This window comes from Syngnathus acus, chromosome 12 (assembly GCF_901709675.1).
Source record: "Syngnathus acus chromosome 12, fSynAcu1.2, whole genome shotgun sequence".
In the NCBI taxonomy this organism is placed as follows: Eukaryota; Metazoa; Chordata; class Actinopteri; order Syngnathiformes; family Syngnathidae; genus Syngnathus; species Syngnathus acus.
In genome coordinates this window covers 10,020,202-10,034,851 of record NC_051097.1, presented here as the reverse complement: position 1 = coordinate 10,034,851, position 14,650 = coordinate 10,020,202, and the positions used below count along the sequence as shown (strand labels likewise).

Sequence of the window (14,650 nt, the reverse complement as noted above, 5' to 3'; positions counted from 1 at the left end):
TTGAGATGTGCCCCATCTCCATGAACACATTTAATGGCAGCCCTGACGGTGTGCTCAATGATCCGATCGACTTGGGTGGTTATTTCCACTTCTCTGGTCACAAACATCCGACACTGTGACTTTTGTTTAATTTGATTGCGACAATTGTGAGACTCCAAGCATCCTATCTCAACCAGCAAATCTGAGAATAAGACGGATTGCTCAGCAACCACCTGTGTCTACATGAATTGCCGTAACAAGCTGTGGGGATAATGAGGTCATGGGAGATAGAGATAGAAGAGAGGGGGGGGGAGTATAAGCACAGAAGGGAGAGGAAGTCGCCATTTATAATTCATGTCAAATGAATTATCATCAGTACTATGGCATTTGGAATGAATTATTGATCATGTCTAGGAAGAACTTGCAGTCGGGGGTCCTGATGGACGTAAGAGGGCAGAGTAAGTCGACACTAAAGTGTCTGCTGGCGCTAGAAGGATGTCTTCCCAGTAGCTAATGAAGATTTAGTTGGTCTGATGAGATTCCCGTCGTAGTGAGAGTGGTACGTTCCAGACGTTGGCCGTGCTGGATAGGGATGCGGAGTTTTTTTGTTGCCACAGAGAACAGGACGGAAATGAAAGGAGCGAGGTTCGGTTTGGAAACGATTAGGAGAAGCAGAAGGAGTAATCAAACATCTCCAAGCAATGGCAATCTCAGTCGCCTCGCATGGTGGTGGCTTTCCCTGCCTCGAGCTTTGTGTTAGCCCGACTCGGAATGGGTGTGAGATGAATGAGTGAGGAGCAGTGGAGATCAAGTGATGATGAAGAAGAGATGAATGGGGAAGTTATTTGGTGGATTTTTTCCCCAACATACTCGTGTTGATTTGGAAGAAAATGACCTTCAAGTGAATTGATTTATTTAATTTTATTTAATTTTATTGAATTTAATTGGAGTGTATTGAATTATTATTCACCTTTGTACACTTGAACGGACCTTCACAATCAAGTCTCAAAATGAAAATAATTGCACTCTTTAACTAAGGCGGGAACTCTGACAGGAAGTTACCTCCCCTCTCCGGGTTCCAGAATAAAATTACCAAACTGTTGATAGATGGCTAACAGGTGCAAGGCTAATTATGCTAATCATGGCAACAGCCAAATAAACTGATTGCCGTGTTCATTTAAATGACAGCAATGTTCCTTCGGTGGCTAATTAAAATTGGTTGGGAGAACGGGAAACGAGGCGGCTGGGTTTGGATGAAAGGGGGGTGTTTAAATAAAAATGTTCTCTGGGGTCTACTGTAATACGCTGCATTTCATTGGTTTAATGATGTCATAATGAATTTGTAATGATGGGGGCTGGCTTAGGATGCAGAAAACGTAGCAAGGTGATACCAGACAATATTCGCTCGTTAGTGGTCCGAGAAGGCTCGATTTGATCCCACGGGAAGCGGCAATTGCATTTTTTGCAAGTTGACCCAAATCTAGTCATCATTAGAGGAAAAGGTGGTGAACAGAGACCAGGAGATGTAAACTCTGACACCCACTGTTGAAGTATTAAAAAGGGGAACCAGAGCTGGCTGATTATTGTTTGGAGATGATTCTGCTTTAAAGCCATCATTGCGTCTTCTCCTCACAGTCCTGCTTGCATAACTTCATTCCAGATCAGTAAAATCCAGAATATATAGAACTTAAACATGGATGTGTTTGTAAAAGATGGCTATCATCACATTGCTTGCCATAAAAGGTAACAAAAGAAGAAAGACAAACAGCCCGATTTTAACATTCTCTCTGAGTCATTTCCTCAATTTAAATGTAAGTCACATTAGTCAGGATCTACTCAGTTCGATATATGAAAATGCGATGTTTGGCTTTAATGAAAAATCAATGGTGAGACAAGCCCGCCACCAGCGAGACCAAACAAAAGCAATTTCCAAATTGACGTACGGAAGCCCGATGTGATTGATTCTGACTGCTCCTTGATTTTAATACCATTCACTGTGAGCTCATTGACTGCCAAACGTCGTCTTGCGGTTTATCTACAAACTGCCAAGAGTCCTTGTCTGCTTTTTCTTTCTCTCCCAGTTTATTTATCAGGCTTTTCGTCACGCCAGGATGGAAATGTTCTATGATATTAGACAACTCACTGAAATGAGGAGATAAGAGGCTTGTACTTGTAATTAATCACGGTGCAATCTTTATGGAGATGGCACCTCTGGAGGAGTGGAATCCAAATTTGTAGAGCCTCGTCTGACACGAGACTGAATTAACTTTCTTACCGCACGGGAAACATAATAATCAGTCGTCAAAATCAATTTAGCATCACAATCTTTGCTTTAACTAGAACCGAAAATATGAATTTTACAAACCAAATACAAACAGCGAGAGAATCGCCTCCTAGCATGTCTCGCGCAAGCATCTGGATACGTAAATGTTAAAAAATGCACTCACCTTGCCAAAGTCTCTGACGTCAAAGAGGTCGAAAGGGTCAAACAGCTCACTGTTCCGCAGGCCAAATTTGTCATGGCAGATCTTGAGGAATGTCCGGATGTTCTTCAGACAAAGGAACTAGAAAAGACAGACAATTCGGATTAATTGCTTGGTGTGATCTGCTGTTGTGTCATTCATTCATTTTTATGTTATGTTATATGTTATGTTATATGTTATGTTATATGTTATGTTATATGTTACGTTATATGTTACGTTATGTTATACGTTATGTTATACGTTATGTTATACGTTATGTTATACGTTATGTGATACGTTATGTGGTATGTTATGTGGTATGTTATGTGGTATGTTATATGATATGTTATATGATATGTTATATGATATGTTATATTATGCTATGCTATATGTTATATATTATTGTTATGAACTTCAGGGCAAACCGACTAATGAAAAAATAAAATGCTTCCTCCTAGACTGCCGAAAGTTTCATCTAAACACATTCCTGAAGTTTGCACTTGGATTCAATGAGTAAGGCTACGAGCAGCTTTGGTCATCACGCCTCATGCTGGGTTTAGTACCCGCATGCCTTTCAGATAGCAACCATTGCACCAGGTGAAGTATGCTCCGGAGCATCAAGCGTTGAAAAAATACACAATGTTCTCCGGCAAGCTTAATGAGATGCAAGGCTTCCTGTTGCTCCAATTGACCAAGCGAGACATGTTACGTGTCAGCCTGCTGAACTAATTAGCTTTCATAGTTTGAACCGAGGAACATAAGCAAGTCGAGCTAAAGCGCCGCTTTCGTCTGATACCAGATCTGGATTCCGGGATTTTGCCGGATTTTAGCGGGCCACACCTGAGAGACTCGCTGACTCATTCTCATTCAAGTGTGCACGTCTGCTCAGTGCCAGTGTCACGGGTGAAGACACCACGAGAGATCCGCCCCTTACGCCGCTAAAAAGAAACGTGATTGGTTGGCCGCTAGACTGACATTTGCGGTTCAGTGGCAAAGGTTATCGAGTCTGTGAATCCTCACCTGCAGTGGGGGGGTTGTTCCAGCACGTATATGATAGGGTAACATTTGCTGAAGAGAAGAATCATGTGTCTGACATTCTAATGCATGTTTAGAGATAAGAGCAGAAAAGCAGCCGGCAGAATTGCGATGATCTGACTGGCGGGAAGGGGAAAAAAAAATGTGAAAAAACTCTGGGCAAGCGAGAAGGTACATTATATTGTAAAAGAAGTTGAAAGCGCCTCCAGACACTATAAAATCAGCGGAGACTTTTTAGGTTTGGAAACTACAGATTGGATCACGGCTGCAATACTATTTAAATTTAGTCCATTAATCCAGTAGCGAGCACTTTTTGGTTTGGAGCCACATTGTAAAACAGCCATTCGTGGTTTTTACGTGTTACAATAAAAATCAATTGCAAATTAGAAAAGTGAGCAGGTGTTTTATTCTTTTTTTTTTGGTTTTTAGATTATTAACTCGTTTCTTGGCCTTTTTTTTTTTTTACCTGTTTGTATGGTGAATCCAAACAAAGACAGAAAAGTACAGATGGTAGAATGTTGCCATGGGAGCCGATATCAAGCATGAGAAGATTTTCTTTTAAATGGCTGCTCGAAAAAAATATGACACTGCTAACAAGAAAAAAAAAAAAAAAACGTCTTCAGAGACACCCACCTGTCAGCCACCTTCACGACAACAATTGATACCACAAAACAGACTGCTGCACCAGAAGTCAAAAAATAGAAGCAGTCTGGGACAACTCCAACAAAAAAAAAAAATCTGTTTATCCTTAAACTGACACAAAAACACACAGCTACTCCCAAAAGTGACTGACTGAGATGATCAAACCCCGCCCAACCTGCTTCCAGGTCAGCCAGATCTTGAAGTCCGTAAAGAGAAAAGGCCACGCTCCGGCAAATTGGAGGAGACCATGCATGAATAATTCATAGCAAAGCATGCAAATGTGTTAATCTTATCCTATTAGCCCTAAAAGCCTGTAAGCAGCCGAGGATCGACCACACTTTTAAGTCTTGTACAACAGGCAGAAGACAAAGCCCAACCAGCTCATTAGCGAGGTGTTAAAATATGCCCTGTAAATAGGACACTAGCATTTTTTTTTTGGTGGGGTTAATCTCCATTACAGAAGAAGATAAATCATCTGAGAGGATGAACTCCAAAGGTGTTGACCACTGTGATGACTACATGATTAAATTAGGTCCACTGACACCTTTTCTCGGGTCACTCGAAGAAAATAAATGTAAGGCAAGTCAGATGCGCATATTGGGTTGTAGCTAAAAACAAAAACTTCTTGGGAGAGAAAAGCTTTGTGAAACTTTATGTCTTCAAGATACAGATCCCCGACTGCGGGTCAGATAATTAAATCTTTGTTTGAGAACACCGGCAGAGTAGATCTGTATTTGCAGTATGAACGATGACTTTAAATGGCCGCCATTAGTGCTGAGCCAAGGGTTGAGACTGAACATTTAGATCGAATTAATTACCCCACCAAAATCGACCACATCTAGATTAAGACTCTTTACTTTGGCTGTGCAATTAGATTTTAAATAATGCAACGAGGGACAAAAAGAAAAAGGGAGTTAATGACAAAGGTGAAAAAGGAAATATTCAATACGATTAACTACAGCAGAACAGTTCAATTCAAGCGTGTCTGAATATGGTTGGAACTGTTTGGTCTGCGAATCTGCTTCTTGGCAATAACTTGTTTGACATTCATGGAGGTGATCCAAAACCATTTTACAAATGATTTGAGGTCATAAAACAGCTCCGATGAAAGCTGCTGTGCATGTGCATAATCCCCCCACCTCCGATCCCCAGCTACCATCCACGCTTATACAAATCGGTGTATCCAAGCAACAGGCTTCCACGACTAAAGTGAGAAATTTCCACTCGGGTCCATCCTACACCGAAGGCTTGATGAATGTAGGAAGGTCCGCAGGGACAGCCATGGATCAATGACCAGGTAATTTATGGCATCAGACAACAGAGTCGAAGACTACATTCATCTTTTTCCCTAGTGTCTTTCCCTCGCCGGTTAAACTTGGCAATCCTCTCATGTGAAATGTTACTGCTCACTTTTCTCCACATAAATCCTTCAAGAGCAAATATGCACGGGAGACATTACGGTGACAAAGATCGCAACTGGGCATAGCGTGGTGGTGACACACGTATGAGTCAAGCATGAGTTAGCTCCTTGACTGATAACCCTTGGGGATTTGCCTACACAAATATTTTTTTTGTGCTAAATGCCCGAGGGGGCTGATCGGACACAATGGACCGGGTCGACACGTAACATGAAACCGAAAGCAAAGACACAGATCGTGACACTCCCACTTGGCCCATTAGCTAATGTAAGCAAAATTCTGATCCAAAGCTCAAATGCCAAGAGGACCAATGAGTACATTATTAGCACAGGTTGCTTTACCTTTGTTTTAAGGAGCCATTATGTACAGCTCTGAGCTCTTGATGGCCGTGATTATCTCCAAGGTGACTAATGCTATTAACACGGAGAGCAGCCGATTAATTACCCAACTTGCACTGGGGCCCGCTTTAATCAGCATCGCTGCAGCTCGGATGAACATTCAATCATCACATATAAAGAAAAAAAAATCTCTTTTCTAATTACATTACCGTGGCCAAGATAAATAATTTCATTTTCCAGCATTAAATGGAAACTTGTACAACTGAACCTCCAGACTTATTCAAGCATCATCCTTGACAAATATGATTACACTTAAAACCGCAACAAAACATCAGCAGATGAAGTCAGACAGAAAAAAAATGGACGAAAGTTGTACAGCACGCCTAAGGATGCGGTATTACATCCTGTGTTGATATATTTCAAGGTTTTATGAAGGAATGTACTCGCTCATGATTAAAACAGGGTTCTTGGAGTTGGTCGGGACAGCTTCGTCATTTTTATGGCATGCTCATAACGGTTGGAGGCTTTGGGGCATTGTAGGCCATTTTAGAAGCAAGACCTACCTGGCATTCAAACTTTGTGGCTACACTATATAATACATCATGAAAGCTATATGGCATTGGTGTCAAACATAAGGCCTGTGGGCTGGATTTGGTCCGCAATATCATTTTATATGGCCCCTAAAATGCTGTAAAACTACTGTCCTCGCATCCTTCTATATTTACAGCGATCTTCCAACACTCAATCCCGGCGAACCTGAATTAACTTCTCACTTGTGACCCGTCAACCGCCTGGGCTCAACTCGGCTAGACCTCGACATCAAGCAGTACAAAAGCTTATCTTTTTTAAAAGACAGTAAGAGCGTAGAACAGAGGCGCCTGGAAAAAACAAAACAAAAAAAAAAGAGATACTGAGAGCTTTGTCAGGCGGATATAGATGCAATAGAGCGAAGGCCGGGATCAAACGTCCACTTTCTGCCAGTAATCCACCTTGAGAGGGAGGGCGGGAAGGTGGGAGATGGCAACAGCGGGGAGTATTGCAGAAGAAGAGAGTTGTTGCTCAGACAAGCTAAAAGGCCCTTGCAGTAGAAAATCAGCATCAGAAAATTTGGCTTAGAGATGTTTTTTTTAGATAGTAGATACTGCCGACCAAATTTCTGAACTGAAATTTGCTGAAATAACTCCATCATTTAATCCAGTGTCTATGATCTGAAATAAATTCAAACACTCTCCAGCAGAAGATCCCAAAACGCCGACATCAGCAGCCAAGCGAAGCTCTGAGATATGATTGCCAGATCATCCCAGAGGGCAGAGGTGGACTCAAAGAGGCGAAAACAGCTTGATAGACCTTTTCTCCTCTCCCCTTCTTTCTCCCACACACTTGGACTTGTGCCTGCAGCACCTCTTTAAAAATAGGAGGCTGAAAAAAAGCTGTCACTCTGGATTTAGCCTACTTTCCAACGTGGCCATTAATTTCAAAGCAGATGGCAAAAAAAAAAAAAGATGGAGGGTGGGAGGGGGGTTCAGGGGACTCTACACGGCTGCTGAATAACAAAGTGGAGATTGGTGACCAATGAAAAAAGCCTTGGCCATTATTTGAAAGCACATTATCGTCTTTATGAAGGTGATATTTCCGAGAAGTTTATCACTACTAAGAGTGAGCGTGACACTAAAGTCATCAAATCGAGGTTATAAACTAGCAGACATTGGGTGATGAATACTGGAGGTTATCATATTTTCCTCGTGGTATGTATCATCTGTCATCGTACCCTCCTAAACCTTTCCAACGGGAATTTAGAGGTGACATGTCCGGATTTCAACCATGAAACAAAAAAAGGCCGACCGGACTACAATGATGTAAAAACAGGTTGCAATAAACAGCAGTGCCATAAAAAAAAAAAGATTGACAACCCCACGTGGCGCTAATAAAGCCGTTAGCCTATAAAGCCTATAAGATGTGAGATGAAGCAATCTCCTCATCTGGAAACAGTAATTAATTAACATGCCGGCGCCTCGCAGGTTAAGATAATGCACGCTATCATATCACAAACAAGGCATCCTCAAGGACGACCATTAATCACGACATCAGCCGTCATGATCGGCGTCCTTGAGGCGTTTCTTTGAATTCCAACCCGGAAACAAAAAACCTTATGGTAAAAGTTAACACGCTGACGAGAAGAAAATGCAAATAAAAGCCGGTTAATATCTTTGGATAGCTTACACACTTGACTTGGATACAATCCCTGCAACATGCAGCCCCGAAGGCAACGGGATTCTTTAATGACTCAATAGAATGGTCGATAGAGCAAGCGAACGTATACTCAGGTGAGCTGAGCTGGCATGCCCAACACAAAGCTTGCTTTATAGTTCTCGGTGTGATAGTTAATGGAGCAGAACCTGAGGTAGAATACTGGCAAATGATCACCTCTACAGTTCAAAGCCGAGGTCCATGACATTTGCGTCGACATAAAAACGACATCGTAAAAAGTCCGGAGCAAATGTGGAGAAGTTTTGTATGAATTGAAAGGGATTCTGCAATCCAGATCGGTGCTTTATTTCGGAATAATGGTCTCGCTGTAGTAGGCAAAGGCTGCACAAAGAGGTTTTGTCTCGTCTCGCTTGGCTCTGATGTCGCTTGGTATGAAGCAAGACAGCCACAGGCCGTATGTAGCTGACAAAATAAGCAACGTACCAAAATAGCGATTGACAAAGAATGTGCTACGAGAGTGCAAATTCCTCAAAGGAAGCTGGAACTTTGCCAAAACGAACAAGTTCAGGCAAGGAAATGTCAGTTTTTAAATCCTGACATTTACGATGACTTGGACTGAGTGTCTGCCTGGTATTTAAATCAAAAGATAATTCGAAAGAAATCAACAATTCAGGTTAAGGATCTGGCTCACTCACCCAAAAAATTACTCTTTGACGTCTGTAGCCGTCAATGGCAGTGAATGAGTTATCATTTCCGATCGGGTAAATTGAAAAATCCATTTTTCTTTGGTGAAGCACAGAACGATTGGAACATTGAGAGCAAAACTACTACAGGGACTTTTGGCAAAACAAGTAGTTGTGTCGGCACCGCTTAACAGCGGGATTTTAGATTCGCTCATAAAGGTGTTGCGCTAGTAATAAGAGGGCCTGGCTATTACAAATGCTTTTCCTCTACAGGAGGCAAATGATTATTAGGCATATCCTACTGTCCGTCCATCTATCACGCGGCAGGGAGTGAAACATTAAGGCCGAGCAATGTCCACTTAGGTGAAGACACTAAAGTAGACTAACATAGAAGGTCTGAAGGGAGAGCAGGAGGAGGCTGGATGAAAGTGAGACTCAGATGTGGCCGTGGAGCGGAAAACTTGCAGACTAATCGCCTTGGGTGGCTGCAGTTTAAGTTACAGGATTGAGTCTGCCAACTTTTTTTTTAATCTCCCTGCAAATAAGCATTGCCAGTTCATATTTTGGACATATGTTTGGGATTTTTTGATGTTAAGTGCTGCGCAGTTTGAGAGCTTGACTCAGGCATTGCTCATATTCTTGGTGGTACGTTGTTTTATATTCGGCGCTGTTTTGAATAGTGGCTCCTGGGTACCGTGGCGATATTACAAAACAGCATGGTGGCACAGCATTTACGGTGGGAAATTACACATGAAGCTGCTGTGTCCCATAAGATAATTATTCAATTACACTTTCATTGCATTTTGATGATGCAATTTTGCTTGAAAGTGAATCTCGATGGCTGTTAGGAACAGGGCATTAACAGATGGAACTTAGGGCTACGGAAATTAAATAAGATATGTGCTGGGTGGGCTTTGGAGTCGATCACCGACCCCTTAGTACGCTTTGAACAGACCCGGAAGGATAAAATGATGACAGCGTCTCAAAAAGTCGAATCGATTTGTAAAACCTTCGAGGTAAGCTCTGCACTTAAACCTTGACTGTGCATGTTTGTGCGATGTTGCCATCAATCCATTCCACTCTTTCAAGCGGTCGCTCCCCAGATATCTGGATTTTGCCGAGCTTTATAGAACAGACTCTTTGCTATCAAGTCTACTTATCAGCCTGTCACACTGGACGGTGAAGATAAATCTAGCCAATTAAAATTTAAATTGCTGGCTGCACTTCCGTGACTTGGCTTCTTTCTGTGCGGATTTGAGTCTCTGGGTTAGGCTGCTTCAGTCAGAAGCAACAATTGGCAAAGATTAGACACGGTCAGGGTTAGGTGGGGCGGTGTCGAGCCACTCGAATTGAGAGAATGAAAATATTTAGGATTCAGATTCAGTTGGTTTAAATAAAGACATCTACATGTGCCTTACTGTTGTGTCTCCATTCAAACGGGTCGATCAATAGCAATAGATCGAAGCCGAGGGCTGCAATCACTGTTATCAGTGCACATATTGACAAGTTGGTGGATCACCAGCATGAGCAACCAACTCAAACCCAAAAATCCCCATTATCAACCAGCTCCAGATAAAAAACTGTTTTTTCCTCCTCCCTGTGGCGTTGAAATAATTTGTCCTACTCTTGTCATCTGCACCAAAAAGCCTCTCCAGCGGCAACCAGTCGATGCGGCACAAAGCGGGCTCTGTCCTCGGACCATGCAAACGAGCAGATAAGCGAGGCGTGGTAATCGTGCGGGATTTTGATGATGCAAAGAACCTGGCACAAAACCCCCACACTGGCTCAGGCCCACGTGAAGCAAGAGATATGGTGACGATCAAGTCTCAGAGGTGCACTGGAGAGATGTGATAATAAAGAGGCCACACCCTGGAAGAACAAATGTAAGCTTCAGCTTTGTGTTCTTAACGTCAATGTGGTCCACATCACACTGTGCTGCAGATCGCTCAGATGCAGCAAATGCTAATTGTAAACACGGCGAGTGTCGTCGCCACGGTGACGGTCGCTGGAGTAGTCTGCTCGGCGCGTGACTGCTTGTATGGTAACCTCAATTTAAACACGCAAAACTCCCTGATCTCATCAGTGCACAGAACAAATACGGAGCGAGTTCTCCTGACTTACCTTGCAGTAATTCCGGATCTTTCTATTACAAGCTAAGCTGTACTTAATTGCAAATATGTTTGGAATGTGCTCATAAATACGGCCGAACGTACTCGCAAATACATCAAAACAAATTAGACATAAAAATTTAAAAAATAAAATAAAAATAATCAAAACTAATAATAAAAAATAAAATATATGTTACACATATGTGCTTGATCCCTGAAGTTAATAATCCGAATCAGACTTTTCCAGCGCCCTCAGCTGCAGATGGGGGCTTTCCCAGAGCGAATATGCCAATGCAAGCTTTTTTACAGCCATGCTTTAATGTTCACACTGTATTTCACCATCAGAGGCCAAGACATGAAGTCATTTATGGGATTTCCTTGTGCTCTTTGACTGAGGAGGAAAAGACCTCCCTGCCCTTCTAATAAACAGCATTCTATCCAGACTTCCTTTGTGTCCGCGCAGCACTACAGGAACAGTCAGCAACTTCGTAAAGCGGCTATTTACGCCTTCCGTAACAATAGCTACAATCTGGCTTCTATTAACTTATTCGCTGCCGTTGACAGAAATAAACGGCAAAGATTCATTTTTAACTGGGTCAAATGAGTTCAATTGTATTGGGCTGCTACAAAACATGACCTCATCTCCTGGTTCGAGACTTTATATTCCAATACTTATATACGACCAAGAATCCGTCTGATCATTTTCATAGCTCTACACACTTGCCCATAAAATATTTGCATGGATCCCTTTTTGCTTAACAATAGTCTTTCTCCTACTTAAACATTACATTAGCAGTATAGACCGTCAGCGTCTTTTCAATGCACGTCCATTAAGACACGGCAGCAGGGGACAGGAGTGAGGGACTGAAATTTCTTCGCATTAATTCACAGCAGCCACTCTGTCGCACAGACAGCGGAAGCTTCATAATTTAGAATTCACAGAGAGAGACGTTTGAAGAGAGAGAAGAAAGCGAAACTTAATTTTGAGTCAAATCTTCCAACATCACTGACTTCTGACGTCGTAATGAACAGGGGGGGGGAAATTCCCCAGAAAGACTCTCCGAAATTTTGTATTTACACAAGACTGTGAACTGTTATAGTTGGAGGGTGACCAAAATTGAGCTGCCTCCATCATGATTTCCACATTATGTCGTTTAGGTTGTGTTAGAACACATGGACACTCCTCAGGAAGAAAAACACTCATGCAGCAGATCAGATGAAACGTGTTGGTCATCAAGTGGAAGAATATCAGGGCAAACTATAAAAATACTTTTTGCCGTTGCCCTTAAATTTTGTACGTGACGGTCCGGCAGAAAAACAAGCGCACACCGAACATTAATCCAAAAGACATTAGCCATTTTGACGCATCACACCTTAAACAAAAACATATTATTTTGTGTGTTTTTTTTCACCGTATGTATTTATAGCGGAGTAAACACATGTACTAGTGCTGAGTCATCATTCACATTTAAATTATTCATTAAACTGAGAGCTGGATCCTCCTGCTCGGGCCCTCCGATCAATTTCTGTGCAGTAATAATGCCGTGATCCGCCTGTTCGCATCCCTTCGACCAGCGCTAACCAATCACACTGTTAGCTTGAGTCCTACAAACCATCCATCAGAATGCGACAATGGTTTGGAGAGAAATACTCCGATGATTTACAAGAAAAAATGTCCAGGGTGTGCTTTTTAAAGCAGCTAACCAATTATTACATCTTGACAATGTTTGATGGTCGTATATTAAAACACGCTACAAGCTAGCTAATGTGTGCGCATGCTAACCACAGACTGAATGTAAACACAAATGGGAGTTCATGAAGAGCAACTGTAAATGTGTTGAGGTTCATGATTAAGCTCCATTTACATTGACTTGGAGCTGAAGATGCCGAGTCGCGAGTTGGTCATTGATCTTCACATTGAACCCAAGCAGAGTAATTCACTCCACATTTATCACACCATGCTCTGCATGAGGCCGCCGCTGACTAATTTTCTTTTGCATTATTTATTTGCAACTGATAAATGAGAATTGAGTGTAAATAGCTAACGGTCCTACCGAGTATCAAATTTCCATAGCAAATAGTCACTTAAATGATTCAAGGGACATACGACGAGAACGTGTACATTATTCTGTCGGCGCGCACTTTACAGATCATCAATCATTGGGTGCCAGACAGTTATCAATCAATATTAATTATGTTTAAAACTAGCTCTTCACCTCACCCACATGCAAACTAGGCGGAGTGGAGTGGAAAAACTCCCTTATTATTTTTCCAGCGCCTGACAAACCAATTAAATAAATTAGCTTTAAAGCAATTTTCTATTATAAACATAAATTCAATTTATTTTGCGACAATCCTACATGATAATGTAAGACTATTTTAATTTTAATTTTATTATTACGACAAATCCGGTATTATGGGGAATTATCACAAAGGCTTTCTGAGAAAGAAGAAATCAATAAATTATGGTTGAGCTATAGATAAAACTGCAAAGAAGAGAGTCTATTTTTACTGTCGACATATTGTACAGAGCCAATGATCTCAAAGATGTGAATAATTCAAGAGGCAGATGCCGTCGAGATGGCTTAAGCTGTTCAGGAGACAACTTTCTCTTTGGGGAAGCAGCTGTTGAAAACGCGCCATTTTAGAAACAAAATCAAGCTAAAAGTTTTAAGTAGGTTACAACGGGAAAGTTTGTGCAACGTGCAAACTTAATCCAGTTAAACAGGTGCCTTGTTAAAGTTGTTATAAAACAAATGGTGAGGAATTCTCATCACATTTTGTTAGTGCGATTGTTTTCCTCATTGTGTTCTCGTTTGTCCTGAGGCGAGAGGGGAACATGTCATTAATTGGCTGGGAAAATAGAAATGTTCTCTTTTATTCTGCTATTCTGTTTTTTATAAGTTGCTGTCGTTATGCCAATGATGTCTGTTTCCCAAGTCTTATTGTTTTAATTAGAAGGAAGCACTTCAAGGTTACAGCGGCATTAAAGTATGTTGTCTTCCCACACACTTTTTGCGTTTAATCCGCCCGATGGAACAGACATTTGCATTTTCTATTCCTGCAGTGGATTACAGGTTGCTTATTTTGAAGGTGCGTTGAACCTGGCTGGGACTAAAATCTTAAATCTAAAAAAAAAGGAGGGGGGGGGGGGCATAAAAAAGAATTTTAATTGTGCTTTATCGTCTGAAAAAAATCATTAAGCATTCAAATTCTCCCCAGATATCATTTACCTGCGATAATGTGCGAGTACTCAGCAGGTGATATATTTAAGTAATCTTTGCTCTTACAGCTAGCAAAAAGGAACCGGGTCGACTCTAATTAATGGATGAGCAAACAGAGGCGACAGCGGTGTCAGCAGGAGTACAAGCGGCCCGAGGCCCGTGACGTCCAGCTGTCTGCTCTCATAGAGTTCCTCCATGAGCGATCTCTCATTGTCGTCGCCTTGGAACACTTCACGCCCCACCTCCAGATTCCGGACTGATCTCACTGATGCGGGCTGACACCTCCTCACCCTCCTTGGAGCGGCCTTCCTTGGAGAGCGAGGATAACATGACCACGGTTTCTCGCATTTGTACACGCCTTTTGAGCAGTAAGGAAAACAACGCTCGTTGTGGTTTTATTTTCCTTAAAGTCGATTGACTGAATGATTGTTTTTGAAAGGAAAATCACTAGGTTTTGTGGGGAGGGGGCGGGGCTATAAATCTGTAAATGTAAATGAAAAGACAGTTATTGATGTTATGTTAAAATGCACTGGGGTGTAGAAATATGAATTAG

General features: G+C 41.8%; 1 protein-coding gene across 11 annotated transcripts in view; it reads right to left on the bottom strand.

Annotated features, from left to right (window-relative positions):
• The window catches only part of vav2 (vav 2 guanine nucleotide exchange factor), a 67,974-nt gene that overhangs the window by 45,728 nt on the left and 7,596 nt on the right, over positions 1–14,650 (bottom strand). For all 11 annotated transcript variants that reach the window (XM_037265373.1, XM_037265374.1, XM_037265377.1 and 8 more), the window contains exon 2: positions 2,427–2,543. In XM_037265373.1, coding sequence (XP_037121268.1) covers positions 2,427–2,543 — 117 coding nt within the window. The remainder of the gene's footprint in view (positions 1–2,426; positions 2,544–14,650) is intronic.